This window comes from Manacus candei, unplaced genomic scaffold (assembly GCF_025592945.1).
Source record: "Manacus candei isolate 608988 ecotype Guabito, Panama unplaced genomic scaffold, ASM2559294v1 h1tg000065l, whole genome shotgun sequence".
Classification (NCBI taxonomy): Eukaryota; Metazoa; Chordata; class Aves; order Passeriformes; family Pipridae; genus Manacus; species Manacus candei.
Window position 1 is genome coordinate 1,774,829 of NW_026138113.1, and position 17,073 is coordinate 1,791,901.

Below are 17,073 nucleotides of genomic sequence, written 5' to 3' on the forward strand. Positions count from 1 at the left end.
CATGAAGCTTTTACCAAAAGCTAAGGAGGAAGAGAGGTCATGTTTTCCTTTGAGGCCTGAGGAAGTGTAGTATTTGAACTCCTTTCACACACAACTCTAGTGTGATGTGTTACATTATATCCTCATGTACTTGAGGATTTTGTATGTCAGCTGGAACTGCTGTAAACTGGTCAGTTTAGTTTTTTCCTAATTGACAATATATAAAAAAAAGGCATGACCTTTTAATCTTTCTCTTACTCCCAGCCATGTTTTAGACTTTAAAGACTCTCATTGATCTTCGTTAAACACAAAAAAGTGAGGGTTTAAGGACAAAGATCTGATTTGAGATGTTAGCCTCAGTGCTGGTTTGCATCTGGAATTCTTCTCGTTATCCTGTATATATTAGTAAATATCTGTGCATTGAGGAAAAAAATACCATTTTTCTCCCTGTAGGTGCATCTTTTGTTTGTTTTTTTTTTTTTCATAATTCGATTCCCATATTTCTTACAAGGTCATGTTCCACTTTCCTAATTGGCCTGAAATTGTTTCTTGAGAGAAAAATGTCTGTTTTTAAGATAAGGATTCAGATAGCTGTATTATTCCTTTTTCTCTCTCTCTCTGAGTTCATATGCATAAAATGTTTGTGTGAGAATGTTTCCCAGATTTGCATGGTCCAGGAATCCTGATCAGAACCTGAAGTGGTTGTAGACTTGTCAGAGAAACTTTACAGCACTGCTCACCATTCATGTTTTGCCAGACCTCTCCTGAGAGAACCTGTGGATTTAACTGTGCACAGTGGAACTTGGTCATTGAAAGAATTTCATGGTTTATTATATTGAAAGGATTTGATGGTTTTATATCACTTACTAAAAAAGTAATTTGGGCATGTATTTCTAAAACCAAGATGCTTAATGATGGGTTTGGTTCGCAGACAGCAGCAACCAAATCTTGTAGAATCATCTATCTGAAAAACAAGTGAAGAAAAAACCCCACAAACCCTGTTACACTATAAATCCACAGACAGACCTGAACTGCTAATTAATTCTGTATCTAACAGAAAAGACTTAAAAACTTGAATGGAACTAAATGTCTGTTACCTCCAGGTATTTAGTGTCTGCTAACAGCCAGTCCAGCCCCTTTAAAAAAATTAAGAAAGACTTAGGTGTGTTTGGGTTAAACTGCAGCACAAGAACAAAAAAATGCAAAGATTAGTGTTGAGGTGTTTTGTTAACCCTGAAAGGAGACCTGCTTGTTCTCCTACAAGCACTTTTCAGTGTCAGAGTCTATGTTGGTTCACAAAGACTGAGCTGATGCCAAATTGAGAGGTGGGGATGTTCAGCCTGAAGAAGAGAAGGCTCCAGGGAGACCTTAGAGCCCCTTGCAGTGCCTAAAGGGGCTCCAAGAGAGCTGGGGAGGGACTTTGGAGCCAGTGAAGTTCCTGGATGCATTAAAATCTGGATCAGAAGCATTAAGCACAAGCAACTACACTTCTCCAAATTGTTAAAATTGTGATTAGAACCCCCAGCCAACCTGACAAAACCCCAGACAGAGCAAAGACCAGTTCTGTTTTCAGTGCTGATGACACTGCCCGCTAAGCGAGGGCCGCATTGAATGTGGCAGTGTTTGTGCTGTGTTCTTGCTGTAGCTGTACCATGTTTGTAGATAAAAGGGTGTTTCCCTGTTTTCTTTATTGTTTTAGGATTTCTTCAGTGTCTTTGAAAAGTTGCCACCACTTTTTCAAGCCCTGTCACCATGTCTGGAGTAGTAACAAGAGGTCTGGCTGGGCTGGGCTCTGATTTCTTAAAAGGAAAATCAACCCAGGCTTTGTGCATGCCTAGTGATTATACAGGGAAACAAATATATATTTTACATTCGTATTTTAAGAGTGACTATTCATTTGCATACATCAAGTGCTTACTTTTAGACTGTAGGCAAATTTTTGAGGAGCTGACACTGTAAAGGAACAGGGTGAGAAGGAAGGACTTTGGCAACCTGGTGTTCTGTATCTGAAATATTTCCCTTGTCTTGTGTAAGTCTTTCTGGTTTTAATTTTTATGTCAGCTCTTAATTTGCTCTAAGACCTCCTTTTTTGGGAAATGAGAGGGAAATGATAGTTCAGTCTCCACAGTGTTGTAGGTAATCTCATTTAGTCATTTTTAAAAGAAAAGAAAGAAAAGGCTAATTGGAACTGCAGGCTGCAGTGTGTGTAGAAATCATTTCCAGATATGATTACTCTGGATAATGAGAGAATTCTGTGACAGAGAATGATCCAAAGTGGTGAGAGCTTTTTACTATTCCTGTAGTAGTTAACACAGTTTGTTCTCTGCTTCCCAAAACACAGAGTAAGGCAATATCTGGCTGAAATTCAGCTTACTTGAGGCTTTTCTGTCACCTTGCTTTGGGGTTTTTGCCCATATAAACTGAATTATAGGTGAGAAATACTGCTGCAGTTAAGTCCTGGTTTTTTTGAAGGAGCAGGATGGGCTGCTTTTAGCAGTGATGACCTCGCAGGGACAGACTTCTGGTTCTTCTTCCATTTGGAAATTTGTTTTGTGATTTACAGAACAGTTGTAAGAGTATGAAAATGGAATGTTGCTGATTGGATTTTCATTAATTTGTTAATAGATGTATATCTCCTATTCATTAATCCAGACAAAAGAGGTGTTACCCACTCTCTGAATATCAAACAGGCAAGTGTAATTTCTTAGAACTCTGGGATTTTGAGCTGCTGTCTCAAGCTTTTAATTCTGTCGTTCTTCTGGAAAGCAGAAGGGAGGGAAAGGATCTGCTTTTACCTCTGGAAACCGTTCTCTGTGCTCACTACTTGAATTACAAGTGTCTTTGTTCAGGGGACAGGAAAAGAAGGATTTTGCCTGGTGCAGCGGCATAAACACATTAAATATGAATCATCTTCCAGACTCTTGAATTGCATGAGGGTGTCATGCTGAGAAATGTCATTGTAAGCTGTGCCTGGAGATCTCTTACATGAAATAAATGTGCCTGATGCTTTCCTCATGCTTCTGCAGAGTGTGAGCTCCATTTGCAAGGAGGGATGTTTGAGTCTCTTCAGTTGGTTCTGAAAGGTTGAACAATTTTTGGGTGTTGATCAAGACACATTGAATCTCCAAATGCTTAAAATTCACTCTGCTAATTTAAGTCCTTTCTCAAAGGACTGGTAGGTAACACCTGATTCTTGTGTTTTGGGGATGATCAGGAGTATTTTTGACCATATTCTTTAAACAAGTGTTGCTTTTCCATCTTTTATCTCCAGTACCAGGAATGCTCAAACCTTCTGAACCTTAATGAACTGTTACAGAAACTCCCTTCCTGCTCCTCATCCCTTGTTCTTCCTGCAGCAAATCTTGGAATAAGCTGCTTCAGTTTGTTGATCTCTCAAACTGCTTTCCCACAGAGGCAAATATGTATATATTTCCATATTTTTTATATTGCTCTTTAGTTTCCAGTTCCTAATCTCCAGTGGTTTTCTCCAGAGTGGTGTTCTTGCTGTAACAAAAGGGGAACAGATTTTATGCCACTGAAATGTAATGTATTTACTGATCTCTTTTTTTTTTTATGCATTCTCCACATCGGGATACAGTTAATCTGTGATGTAGTGAGGTTTTCTGGCTCCCAAACATCCGTGGTTGTATCCTTGGAGAATATTAGGTAAATGATAAAGCTTTGCCTTTTTTTCATCAATTCCATGCTTTTTTTTATGCTGCTTCTTAATTAAAGGGACAATCTGCTTGTCCCAAACAGATGTAATTGGCTTTTTTGATCAGAGTTGTTACTGCAGTATTGCCATTAGCATTTTTGGTTATTTTAATTATGAAAATAAGGCTTTACTTCTCAATTGCTACTGTAGAGATATGGATAAGGTTACCTGAATCATCTCTGGGGTGGACACTGGGTGCTAAAGGCTCATGTTTTCTGCTGCCAAAATAAGGCTTTTTCAACATTCTCAAACTAAAGATTCTAATAAAGCCTCAAAATGGAGATGGGTTTGTTTTGGTTTGGTTTTCCCTGAGTGGCTAGAGCCAGGCTTCTTCATTTTTATTTTTAATGAAAATATTTTGTCCATTTATCATCCTTCCTGGTGTCATTAGTCAGTTTTTCCTGTTGATGCAGAGATAATGACCAGAGATTTCAAAGGGGATCTCAGTGCTGGTACCAATTCTGTTATCCTGGCCTTGTGATTGCTCGTTGTAAACAAATGAGCAGAAAAAAATATTCTTCTTTGTAGTTGACCTCCAATGCCTGTAAAAACTTCCATTTCTTTGTAGGCTTTTCTCTTCCTCTTCCTACCGCCCTCCCAGTTGGAAATGCCTTCCTGTCATTTCCTAGGAGGATGTCTTCCAGGGATTTCTGTCTGCGGCTTCAGCCATGGGTCAGATACTTCTCTCTTACAGAATGAATTTCAACCAGACCTCAATGCTTGTTAAAAGCTCATCTTCCTGGTGCTGTGCATTGGTTTGAGTGTTTCTTCTGGAAGGACCGTGTCAGGAGAGGTTGGGCTGCGATTAGGTTCAGCTCAGGGGAGTGGAAAGGTTCCTTCATCGTGCTAAAGGGTCTCCTGGTGACAAGTCACAGCTGGGAAATGCCAAAGAAAAAGTTTTGCTTTCTGTTTCCATTTTGTGGAAACTCTTTAGACATGTTATCTGCAATTCAGTTAGAATGTTCTAGTAGTGTGGAGTTGTCTGTGTGTTAAGTGCATTCCTACTCCACGAGCTTCCTTAGAATTCCATATAAAGGATTGTATCAGTGTACATGTCTAGTTCATATCTTCTTCCTAAATTAAGATAATTTTCAGTCTTCCTGCATTTCAAATAGTCAGTAAACCCAATTTTCCAGAACTGCTCAATCAAACACAAGTTGTTACATTATTCCAAGAGATTTTTTTACAATTTCTTGCATTAAATGGCTCCTGTTATTAGGTCAGAAAGACTTGAGAACTACTTCCTGACAAGAGAATTCCCTGTTCCTTAAGGAATAGTTGAAAACCAAGACTGTGAGGGTCAAGAACAGTCCTATTTGGGCACCTCTGTGCTGTAGCAGTACTGAAGGTGTTGTGAACACCATGAGGAGTTCTGAATTTCTTAGGAAAAAAAACCCCACTCTGTATTTAAAAGATAAAATAGTCTGTCTCTTAAATTGAGGTTCTTTGCCAGATCCATCAATCCTGGCTTCCTCATACAGGGTACAGTTGGGGAGAGAGCTGATGAGTGACAGGTAGAGCTTGGAGAGCAGCTGAGATTCCCAGAGTTCTGCCTGCTTGGAATCAGCCTTTTAGCTTTGAGTGGGAAGGATCTAAGATCCGTGGAATTGGTGTGTGTGAGCCACTAACAAAAGTTCTACTTAGATACCTAAACTTGAGTGTTAATTGAATAATGGGAGTAATTTATAACAAAACCATTGATTAATGTATTTACCCAAAGTATAATAAATACACTGCTTGGGTCAGCATGGGAATGTAAAGGGGAATTTACACTGTGGGGCTTAATGTAAATTAAATTAACCTACCTATCTTGAATCTGAGTGTGTTTAATAACTGGTGAATTGGATTGCTTTATGATATTTGCTGGGATGCTAGTTTTTTTCTCTATTAATACACTTAACTTGCATTCTAGCTTCGCCATTCAGAGACAGGCATCGAGTGGTGGGTTGTGTGACAGTGTCTGTCAATAGTGAAGACAAATAGTGCCAGAGACACTTAACCCATCCAATCTCACCCAGGGTATAGGTCGGTCTTGTTTTCAGACTTCTTCATAAGTCTCTTTTCTTTCTTTCTTTTTTTTTTTTTTTTTATTATTTTTAATTTTTTTTGTTTTATTTCTGAATAGTGGATTGATACTGATTTGAAACTAAAGTTTTTGGAAAAAGTTTTTGACATGACATCAGTAATACAAGAAGAAGAAAAGTAGAACCCCAAGTTTGGCATGTGAGGTGTTGAAAGCAGGTTTGCAGCCACTTTGTAAGTTCTGGGTTTTACCTTTAAAACCTTTGACAACACAAGGGTTGATGGGGGAAATTTTGCAGTTTCCTTCTGGGTTTGCCCTGAAATTGTTCTTCTGTATCTAGGGGTTCAAATAAACCAATTAACATACAAAATCTCATCAAGAAAATGACGTGTTGGATAAATTAATACATTTATTAAAAGTTGTACTTCACATATTAAACTTATACACCACCTAATTCTCACCCTGGGGTGAGTTTTCATTTTGGACACTCGTTTTCTGCACAGAGTGTAGGGGATTACGTGGGATGCAGGGGAGGCCCTGAGAGAAAAATTAGTTCTTTAATGGCTTTTTGCTTGTCCTGGCTGTCCAAGCACAGGTGGCTGAAAAACTTGTGAAACCAGAAATATCTCCAGTTTATTTGCCTTTGCAATTTTAAACTCTCCAGCCTGGGAAATTACTTACTTTTGCAATTAAAAAAAAAAGGTCATCAGGACACTGTTTGTTTCTTTTTGAGAACTTGATAATCCTTGTTGTATTTAAGGATATTTGAAAAGAATGAACAAGAATTTCATGATTGGCTCCACAGAAATGTTACCTAAAAAGACTCTCTCAGTGCCAAGTAGTGATTTTTTTTTTCTCTCCTGCCTTTCAGACCTTTTTCTTAGAGGCTGAATGCCTTGTTTGTCTTCACAAGAGAGTAGGATATGGAAAATCTGTCATTGCCTTAGTTGCTAATGTAGGAGGTAAAAAATTTTTGTTTTATGGTACTGGAAGGAAAAAGCCTGCCCTGGTTTCCTCACAGGGAACAAACCTCTTTACTATGTTTTAGGCCTGATATTCTGCCTCTTTTAGGGAGAAAAAGCTTGTAGGACAGGCAACAAAATCTGAATTACTTATTTCAGTTCCCTTACGTGTTACAGCAATGGCAACAAAGAGATTTGGGAAGTTTAGTTTCAACAGTGATCACAGTTGCTCTAATGTGAAATATTCCTTTCTCTCATTTTTTATTGAAAAAAGGAAAATACCCACTTTGTGATGCTGGTGAACATTCCATTTCTAATCCTGAGGCTGCACATTTGCCATGACAAGCACTTGGCTTCTCTTCAGTGTTGTTGCTCTGAAAGCAAGTTTGATTTCGAGGCTGTGTTAAATTAAATATATTCAATCTTCTATTGCAAAATGTACCTACTCATCTAAAAACCATATCTTTGTCATTGCACGCACTGTTAAATTGCAAATAAAAGAGCCACCTGTAACAATTCCCATTAATATGTGTCTAAAGAAAGTAAAATAACAGGAGCGCTCAAAGTATGTGGCAAAGGTGTGTGTGTGTATGCTCTCACCTTTTAGAGCAGCACCAGCTAAGTTAGAATAACTGAGGGGGTTTTTTTTTCCCCCAAGAAATCTCCATTGGGTGTCAGATACAAATGTCCCTGGCTTCGGAATAAAATGAGAAAACGAAATGGGAGCCATGTAAAATACAGTTAATTCATTACAGTAACTTGGTGAATTCTTATTTGATTGACCCAATTTATTTATTAGTTCAAAGGAAGATGAGTTGGCTCAAGGCCTGCAGACTGAGAAAACATAGATTTCGTTATGTTTCTTAGTATTTGCATAACTTAAAATGTTACTGAAGCAATTACTAATTTATCCCCCCCAAACAGATTTTAAATTTGTGTCTTTGACTGTTCCAATACAGCCAGTTTATTCCATTTGCTATAATATTTATCATACTTTCTTATATATGTTTACTTATTTTAACTGAGGATACAGTGGCCTTTACATTCTTTAAAACACTTGCATATTTATGGCTGGTAATGGCAGTACTTTATTATATAAGGCTAAAGAGAGGTTTTCTTGCCATTACTGCTTAATTCGGGATTTATTTCCATAATCTAATTTTGTCATTCCAGAGGGGTGTCTCTGGTAAATGGAGGAGAGTGTAACCAATTTATAATGGACAATGTTTATTTAATTTTAAAAAGTATAAAACCCCACATACACATATTCATACATATAAATTCCTCTTAGCTTCTAGGGGAAAAAAAAAGGAGGAGAAACTGTTTTGGAGAGGGGTAGTGAATGGTAACACCTTCAGTATTGCACAATGCTGCACCCTAAAACAGCACTGCCATCACGAGCTCTTTTAGCTTTGTGCTCAAAAGCGTTTTATTTAGTGATGTATTTATTTTTTTCCCTAGGAGAGTGAGGGAAAAGTGCAATCCTGGCCAGGAGATGCATTGAAGCACTTGCTGAGCGGGGTGAGCTCAGTGCTTGCTGTGCCTGTTCCATGCAGAACATGTTCTGGTTCTCTTTGAGGGTGTCAATGATGAATGGAAACTAATTCAATTTACCAAAACAAACATCCCCAATAGCAACGGGCTTTCTCAACTCAAAGTGGCTGCAAATCAGCTCCTAAATATTGTCACTGAAATGAATATCTAGATTTAATAGTTCTTGCCAATCCTATAACTGTTTTTGAAAGAAGCATTGCATTAATGCATGATATAGAAAGGAGAAATTTGCCTTTAAATTGGAATGCAAAGTGACTGAATTGTCCAGTTTCAGCCACTGTATTTGCCAAAGAACAAACTGGGAAATGGAACTGGTATCATTCAACTGCTCCTGGTTCACTGGGAGGTTTGGGGAAGGTGATAAAAGCAGAATAGTTTATCGATAAACTGTAATGGCCACTAAATTTTACAGTCTGAAGTGATGTAGCTTTGCTTTTACATTCATTTAGCACAGAAAAGCTGTAAAAAAAACCAGTTTAAAAATTCTTTATCATCAGTCATTGATACCACCAGTCATTCCAAGTAGGTGGATTTATGGTAAGGTTGGCTGAGTTTTACTGTTAACTAAATATATATCGTGGCTGAAAATACTTTATTCTGCTACTTTTAACTAGGTAAAATGGGATAAAATAGTCTGACTGTCCCTAAACCTTTTAGACTTGGGAGTTTAACATAATATTTTGGATTTTAAAAAAAATCCCACGTAGCAAAAAGGAAAACATCATATTCTTCTTAATGATAGGGATTACCTACCTGACAGCAGTAACTAGCTGAACAAACACATTGTATAATTATGTATATATTTAATGTACAATGTGTTCCAAAATTAGGTTATTTCAGTGGTTCTGGTTTATCAGGTGTGGGCAGCAGTGCAGAAATACATAAACCAGGATGATCTTCCCCCAAGAAGCTGAAATCTGACTATAAAATTCAGTTCAGTTATTCCTCAGTGAGCTACAGGTGATTGAAATAAATAAATAAATAAAGCCCTACATTTGCCCATCCTGCTTCCTCTGGAATGTTTAACCCATGTATTCAGCTGATTTGTCCATTAAAATTCTTCCTTGGCAGCAGTTATGGTGTTCTCCAGAAATCTTCAGGGGTTTGTTTTAATAATTTCTAAACCAGATTGAGCTGTGAGACCTCTGGAGACTTCACACGGTGTTGGAAATCTCCTGCTTAATAGGAATTTTTCAGAGGTCTGTCCCAAGTATGGGACTGTAAAGTCTGAGAGAAATCAGTCTCAGTGACTGGAAAAGTCAAATTACAGAAATTCCCTGTCCTTGGATCAGTGTGTCACCAACACAGATGTTTCAGCCCTGTTTTGAACCTTCACAATCCACAGCTCACTCATAGTGACTGATACCAGTTCCATTTTGCCTACCAACTCAGTTGATTTTATATTTTATTTCTCATTTATGATGGAATAATCAGCAGCTCTTTTTCTCATTTATTTTCTCATATTTTTATTCCAGGATTTGCCTCTGAAGCAGGGAGTGTCTGCATTAAAAATGACCTGTAGTTCTCTGCTTCATAGGTTAGAAACTTATTTTAATATTTTGTGGCTAAGCACAGTCCCGTCTTTTTCAAAAAAAAAAATTTAAAAATTTCCAACAATAAATGGTTTAATTGGCATTGAATGTGGATTTATAAGCATTTTGCTTTGGGGCTATTTTAGATGAAATGGCTTCTACACCAATAATTAGTCCAGCTGAGGCGATGAAAGCTCTGTTTACTCGCAGCCATTTGTATGAATTAACATTAAGTCATAAAAATTTGATTACAGTGGATCGTGCTAAGGCTCGTTTGGACATTTCCAAAGTATTGGCTAGGCTGTGTTGCTTTAAGCACTTCCATTCTAAAACGTAACCAAATTCCAAACATTTCTTGGGGGAAAGCAATCGGTTCCTAAATCACCTTGATTTCTCTGGGACTGCTATAGCCAGCACAGCCCCCGCCGCGGCTCTGGTATTTACTTGTGAATTGTACACCGCAGATGCTTCTTCAGCTCCTTCCTCTTCCTCCATGGGCGGTGCTTGCAGCTCCTTTACCACCTCTTCCAGTCCTACCATTTACTCTACCTCAGTCACCGACAGCAAGGCTATGCAAGTGGAGAGCTGCTCCTCAGCCGTGGGGGTAAGTACCCGAGGGGTAAGTGACCAGCAGATAACCAGTAACACAGCCCAGCAGCACCAGTCAACGCCGCGGCGCCACACAGTCCTGTACATCTCGCCACCACCCGAGGACCTGCTGGACAACAGTCGGATGTCCTGCCAGGATGAGGGCTGTGCACTGGAGTCAGAACAGAGCTGCAGTATGTGGATGGAGGATTCACCCTCCAACTTCAGTAACATGAGTACCAGTTCCTACAATGATAACACTGAGGTGCCACGTAAATCGCGCAAACGCAACCCAAAGCAGAGGCCAGGGATCAAACGCCGAGATTGCGAAGAGTCCAACATGGATATCTTTGATGCCGACAGTGCCAAAGCGCCTCACTATGTCCTTTCTCAGCTCAGCACGGACAGCAAAGGCAACTCAAAAGCAGGAAATGGGTTGGTATCTGCTTTTTTTTTGTTTTGTTTTGTTTTAAGAAAAAAGTTCTATCTCCATATGTAAACCCAAACTAATAAAAGTCCTCTCGTGCCCTGGCCAATGTTCTGTTCGGGTTCTCACATAAACCCCCTCCCTTCTCTGCTGTCCTTGCCTTGTCCTAGCCCAGCATAAGTTCTTCTTTCCCCTCAAAGCTGTGGCTGCCCCATCCCTAGAAGTGTCCAAGGCCAGGTTGGATGGGGAGCAACCTGGTCTAGTGGAAGGTGACCCTGCCCATGGCGGGGGGGTGGAACTGGATCTCTTTAAAGTTCCTTCCAACCCAAACCATTTCATAATTCTGTGCTAAGATCTCATTAGACTTGTTAATCTTTATTTAGAAGATAAAGCTAAACTTCCCTGCAGCAATTAAACTCAGCACTGATGAGCTCATTTGTGTTCTTTAAGTGAAATTCCCGAAAGGCCACACAATTCCATTTATAAAATAGCAGTGAAAATGTATTTAAAAAGAAAGGCGGAGTGGAGTGGGCGCACCCTAAATGTGAATGGTTTTTTGCAGGATTTTATGTGAGGATTTCAGTCTGTACAGTTCACCTGCTTCTGTTTGTCTCTTTATTTATCAAATAGAGAGAGGAATGGGAGTAGAAGTTAATGGTTAATGGCTCATTAGGATTTCTCATCATCTAAATTAACACGTGCTTTACTTTTTATGAAATGTTAAGACAAATATGGGGAACCAGATTTTATTTTTGCCTTGTGAACTCACTTCTGTATTTGATTTTTTCAGAAATAAATCTCTAATCCTGTTTCTCTCTGTGCTTCTGGGTCATGTGCGTGTGTCTGCGTGGGCACACCTGGGTGGTGGCTTCTCATCTCCCACTTCACACTGTTCACTGAATGCATTTCAGTAGCTGCTTAAAGAGGAAAAATCCATCAGTTTGCAAGAGTGTGTTGATACATTTCTTCTTTTTATTTTATTTTTTAACTTGTTGCTTCTTTAGTACTTTTAAGGTGGTCAAATGGATAGCTTTGGCTCTTTTATTTGGGGCTTTTTTGGGGGCAGGAGTGTATTTTGTTTTTACTTTTATGTCTGTGCTTGCAGTACGTTCTGATGTTCATCACAGCAACGGGGAATATTAAAATTTGACTGATGGCAAAGATGATGAACTTCTCCCATTCCAAAGGGAAAGAGCCTGGAGTCTGTGTTCCCAGGGTCAGTGCAGTTCCATACTTAAAATTTCACTGTGAGAAAGCAATTCCAAGAACCTTTCCTGAGTGTGCTGGTGCTTCCCCAGGCTCAGCAGGAGGAGTGGAGCTGGATGGGAACACTGAGTTTGCTTGGGGTCTTCTGGGGTCTCCACACAGGCACCGCTCTATCCTTGGCTACTCTGGTTTTCACCAGCCAAAATAGATGATAATAAAGTAAAATATTAGTACCTGGTAGAGCCCAGGAAGCTTGGAATGAGGAAAGTGCCTCCCCCAGCTCCTGGGGACCAGGCTCTCCCTTACACAGGGAAAAGCTTTATGGAAAAGCAAGAACTGTGCGACTGTAAATGTGATCTCGGGGCAGAAAAGGGAGATTTAGTAAACTCTGGAATGATACATGAGGTCTCAGTCTAAAAACAGAACAAGTCTGTAACATCCCTGAAAACTTCAAGGGTGAACAGTGAACAGCCCTCAGTTCTGTGAATGCAGAGGGGAGAAAGCAGAATTCTTTTCCCCACACAGACCAGACTGAACTGCAGGAAAACTCTTAGGTAACAGAATTGTCCCTTGAAATGAACGCTCTTTCAAGGGGTAAGAAAGTGGCCAAGATCTTAGAAAACTTCATTTTGCCATTGGAATATGGAGATTTGGCATTACAAATCTGGGTCACCGTAGTGACTGGGGGTTTTAAACTTCCCAGCCTGGTGGAGTTCGGCCAAGGGAGTTCAGTTACTTTTGGCTTTCAGAACAGAGCAAGGAGAGCAGCTGTGTTCCGTGGGGAATGGAAATGGCATTGGCCTCTAAAGAGACTTCTGCGCAGTTGTCTGTAAAGGCCAGGAAGAGAAAGAATATATTCCTGTGGAAACTTGGAATTTGTGAAGGCCTTTTTAAAAGGGATGAATTGATGGTGATTTAGGGCAGGGGCTCAGGTTTCCAATGGGCTTGGTCTCACTTTCGCTTTCAGCTCTGCCCTGGGAACAGCCCTGAGGGCAGGACCAGGCCAAACTTAACTCAGGAGATCTGTTCCAATGGCCTTGGGATTTGCCAGTTATATTTATTTTCTTTAAAAAAAAAAAAAAAAAGTGCTAGATTAGAGGAAACATTGTCTGGTAACAGTTAAATTAATAAATGCGTGTGCATGAAATGTTTTGTACAGGTGTGAATATTAGCAATATGGATAAACTGAATTAAAAGGATGCATAAATTATATATCCTTGTAATCTGAGAAGAAAGACCACATGGTAGCTCTGATGAAGGCTTTAAATGGCTCTCAGGTTCAGCTAATCTGATTGAAAGTAACGATTAATTTTCTAGAGAAAAGACTTTAACATAATTGTGGGGAGCATCTCTTTGCTTAAATATGATACTGTATAAAACAATTTGTTGAGAATTAAGGTAATTGGGATTTATGAGTAAAGTACTCTTGGAGAGACAACAGTGTTAATGTCACACTGCTAAAACATGACATTTTGAGTGTAAAGGTGGATTTCATTTTGATGGCTGGCTCTCCAATGCTTCCCTTCAAAATTCAACTATACCACAGCCTTCCCTATTAGTTTACAGAGCTGGAACTTCCCGGTGTGACAGGGTCAGAGTGAGCAATTCCTGTGGTGTTTTCCGTGGAGCGTTCCCTGTGCCAAGGTGTCCCCTGGCTCCCAGGCCTGGTGTTTGGAAAGATGCAGTGGTGTTGCCATTGCTGAGGCTGCCCAGCATTCTTTCTCACTTTCCCTGTGAGAAGCTGAGGGGTTTATTTTAAAATTCTAAGTAATAAAAATGAAAATATATTGACTGAAAATTAGTAAATGTATTCCTTGTAATTACTAGTCCTTTGGAGGGTTGTCCTGACAAGAAGATAGAAACTGATTGTCTAACGAGCTTGAATTTCATTAGTTTTCCCTTAACTTGTATAGAAGCAAAGAGCATGATGGTGTTAATTACAGTTTATTTAGTGTATCACAGGGTTCCCATGTGCTGCACTGAAGGACAGTTTTGTCCCTTTTCCCAAAGGAAGGTATGTTTTTGCACGGCGTATTTATGTTTTCAAGCAGCCTGTGTGACTGCACCAAGCAGAGTAATCATGACTTCTTGGCAGGAAGATGGTTTTACTGTAAGATGGTATTATCTTGCAGAGATTTACACCAGTTTTGATCTAGATCCTGTCTCTCTTTGGTGGTTGAGGATGAATGTGGAGGGCAGCCAGGACCGTGGCAGGGCTCAGCTGGGTGAGCAGGAGGAGGCTCACCCTCCTGTCCATGTTGAAGTGGTTAACCTTTATGGACAGAAAAATGGGAATGGAGATCATCCAAAGCACTGACCTCTGTCTGTTTTAACGGAAGGCTCAGTGGAAATAGGAGTGTGACAAATAGGGCCTGTTGCTATAGGCAAAGGGAAATGGTTTCGAAGTAAGAGAGGGTTGGCTTAGAGTAGATAAAAGGAAGAACTTTTTTGCAAGGAGAGTGGTGAGGCCCTGGCACAGGTTTCCCAGAGAAGCTGTGGCTGCCCCATCCCTGGAAGTGTTCAAGGCCAGGTTGGACGGGGCTTGGAGCAACCTGGGATAGTGGAAGGTGTCCCTTCCAACCAAAACTGTTCTATAATTCCATGACTTTTAGAGTTATGAGATAGGGGGGAATGGGGGGGGCATAGGTGTGCCCAGCCTTCCCTGGGGCATAGGAGCAGGCCTGGGAATGACTGGGAAGCCTACGCTGTGTCCATGTGCTGGTCCTTGCACAGTAGGAGCTTTAGAAAAGGTGCTGATCCTGTTTGTTGGTGTAAATCATTGGGAAGAGAGCTGGGTTACCCCAGCTGCAGGTCAGTGAGAACCTCCTGCAGTGGCAAAGCTCCCAGTAAATGATTTTAAAGAAAAAGCATTTTTCATCCTTTTTGAGAAGGAAAAAATCCTGAGTAAATTACTTCCATAAGTTGCACATTGAAACAGGATTTGTTTTTTAAGCAATTCACACCTGTTATTTAAAGCTGCTTTCTTCCCAGGCATTAGCTGTTAGAAGCCCCTTTTTGGTAGTAAAATGAATATGAGATTTGCGTAAATCATGGAGCCCTTTTCCTGCCTGTACCGTGTGCCGTGGCACGTTCACATTTCCTAGTGTGAAAGGAGTTTATTGGACTTCAGGTTCATGACCAAATCCTGGTTTAAAGGGAATACAAGGTGGCTCATGTACTGTTAGACTTTGGAGGACTCCTTCATCCCAGTTTTAATTATGGAACTGAGCACAAGACACGATGGCCTACAAAATGCATCTGGAAAGAAAGGCCTGATTTAACTTCAGTGCAATTATGTCAGAGCTTTTGCAATAACTGATTGGGTTTCCGCATAAATTTATCAATCTGTTTTGACAGAAATCAGAGTTGGAGTTTGCATGGATGTGCAAGTGGAGGTGGAGACAGGCATGAGGCTGTTTTCCTGCTTAAAGTACCATTTAACCACAAATCCATTCAGAGTGTGTGTGTACATGTGTGTGTCTTACAGCAGTGAAACAGCTTGTTCAGGCTGTATCACTGACTATGAAAAAGCAGGTTATGAGCCGCCTTCTGTTCATTAACATCATTTAATGCTAATTACGTTTCCCTTCCTTTATATTTGCTCTCTGAAAAGCAGTTCCCATGTGCTCTGGATGGAGGAGCAGGGAAGCACCATTCCTCTTCATCCTACAGGTTTCCTTCACTGTCGAAAAGAGAATTCCAAAGTTGGCTCTCCACTACAAATCTTCCATCCATTAATACACACTCTTTGTCTTTTTAGCTTTTCTGTGATTTGGTTTGTTTCAATTGGGGAGCTGTTTCTAACATCTTCTTGATGGTCTGCTTTGACTTCCCAGAGCATCAGAGAACCAGAAGGGAGCTGGAGGGAAGAAGACCCCAATGTTGTGTGGTCAGTATCCGACTAAGAGTGAGGGGAAGGAACTGAAGATTGTGGTGCAGCCGGAGACCCAGCACAGGGCTCGTTATCTGACCGAGGGCAGCCGGGGCTCTGTGAAGGACCGGACACAGCAGGGCTTTCCCACGGTGAAGGTAGGCTGAGGGCATGGGGACACCCTTCCCAGGGGTGCTCTAATGGAATGGGAACAGGTTCAGTTCAAACAGGCCTCCAGTCTCTCTTTTAGAGGGAAGGGAGGAGGCTTTGCAGTCCCTCTGCTGTAAAGACTGTACTGGGTCTCTTGCAGGTCGCAAAAAGTCTTATTGGCATCACAGAGTTACAGGAGGAGGGAAGTTTTATGTCAAGGCCCTGATAGATAAGCAGTTCTCAACCCAAACTAATTTACCAGGTCCACAAAGAAATGTTTGCTTGTGATAGAGCCCTTAAATTTGTGCTGTCCACTGCTGACAGAATATAGAAGTAGACTTGTCTTCAAAGTCCTGTTCAGCAGTGTTAGAAACCCCACCAGCCCTTCACTCAGTCCTCCTGAGTAATGCACAACTCCAGTAGAGTTTCATAAGAAAAGAATCCTTTCATATTGGCCTGTTGCTATGGGGATTTAGTGCTCATTTATGTGGATTTTCTTAATGGGCCTTTGTTCATCTGAATTTCCTTTTAATTCCTTTCCCAGTTACCCTTTAGCACCCATCAGTGAAAAATCTGTTTGGAAGAGTCTCTTGTTGCTGAATTCCTGGAAGTTCCAGTTTGCTTTACCAGTGGGCAGACAAGTTCATACCCTGCAGATAAAACTCTGCCAGGGCTGCACAAGCAAATGAGTCAGTGAATCTTCAGGAAATCTGAGCTGGTGGGAAAAAAATATGTTAAGGACAAGAGGGCTTTTTATTTTGTTCATGGGGTTTAAAGATGGGGAGGAATAGTGTAAAAACAGTGGTGGTTCAGAGATCTGGTGTTTGGGAGTCGCTCCAGTGCATCGCTCTTACATAGGCTGAGGGGGAGAAGCAAGTTCTGTGGCATTGAAATAAAACTCTGTTCTTGACAACTTAGAACTTGAGTTCCACAATCAATATGCAATGTTAAAATTGTATAAACAAACCTTAATCAAGTGACTAGGTGCTGAGCCCTTTGCTGTTCCTGTAGTTCCTCTTGGGAGCCTGTGCTGGGCCACCTCCAGACATCTTTTGGCTTTGCCTGT

At 40.5% G+C, this 17,073-nt stretch overlaps 1 protein-coding gene across 11 annotated transcripts in view; it reads left to right on the forward strand.

Annotated features, from left to right (window-relative positions):
• The window catches only part of NFAT5 (nuclear factor of activated T cells 5), a 59,498-nt gene that overhangs the window by 20,838 nt on the left and 21,587 nt on the right, over positions 1-17,073 (forward strand). For 7 of the 11 annotated variants that reach the window (XM_051805555.1, XM_051805557.1, XM_051805558.1 and 4 more), the window contains exons 3-4: positions 10,230-10,788; positions 15,823-16,015. In XM_051805555.1, the coding sequence (XP_051661515.1) occupies positions 10,230-10,788; positions 15,823-16,015 (752 nt within the window). Of the gene's footprint in view, positions 1-3,577; positions 3,646-5,184; positions 5,720-9,708; positions 9,771-10,229; positions 10,789-15,822; positions 16,016-17,073 lie in introns of those variants that run through there. The other 4 variants (XM_051805566.1, XM_051805565.1, XM_051805563.1 and 1 more) reach the window with 4 other exon arrangements.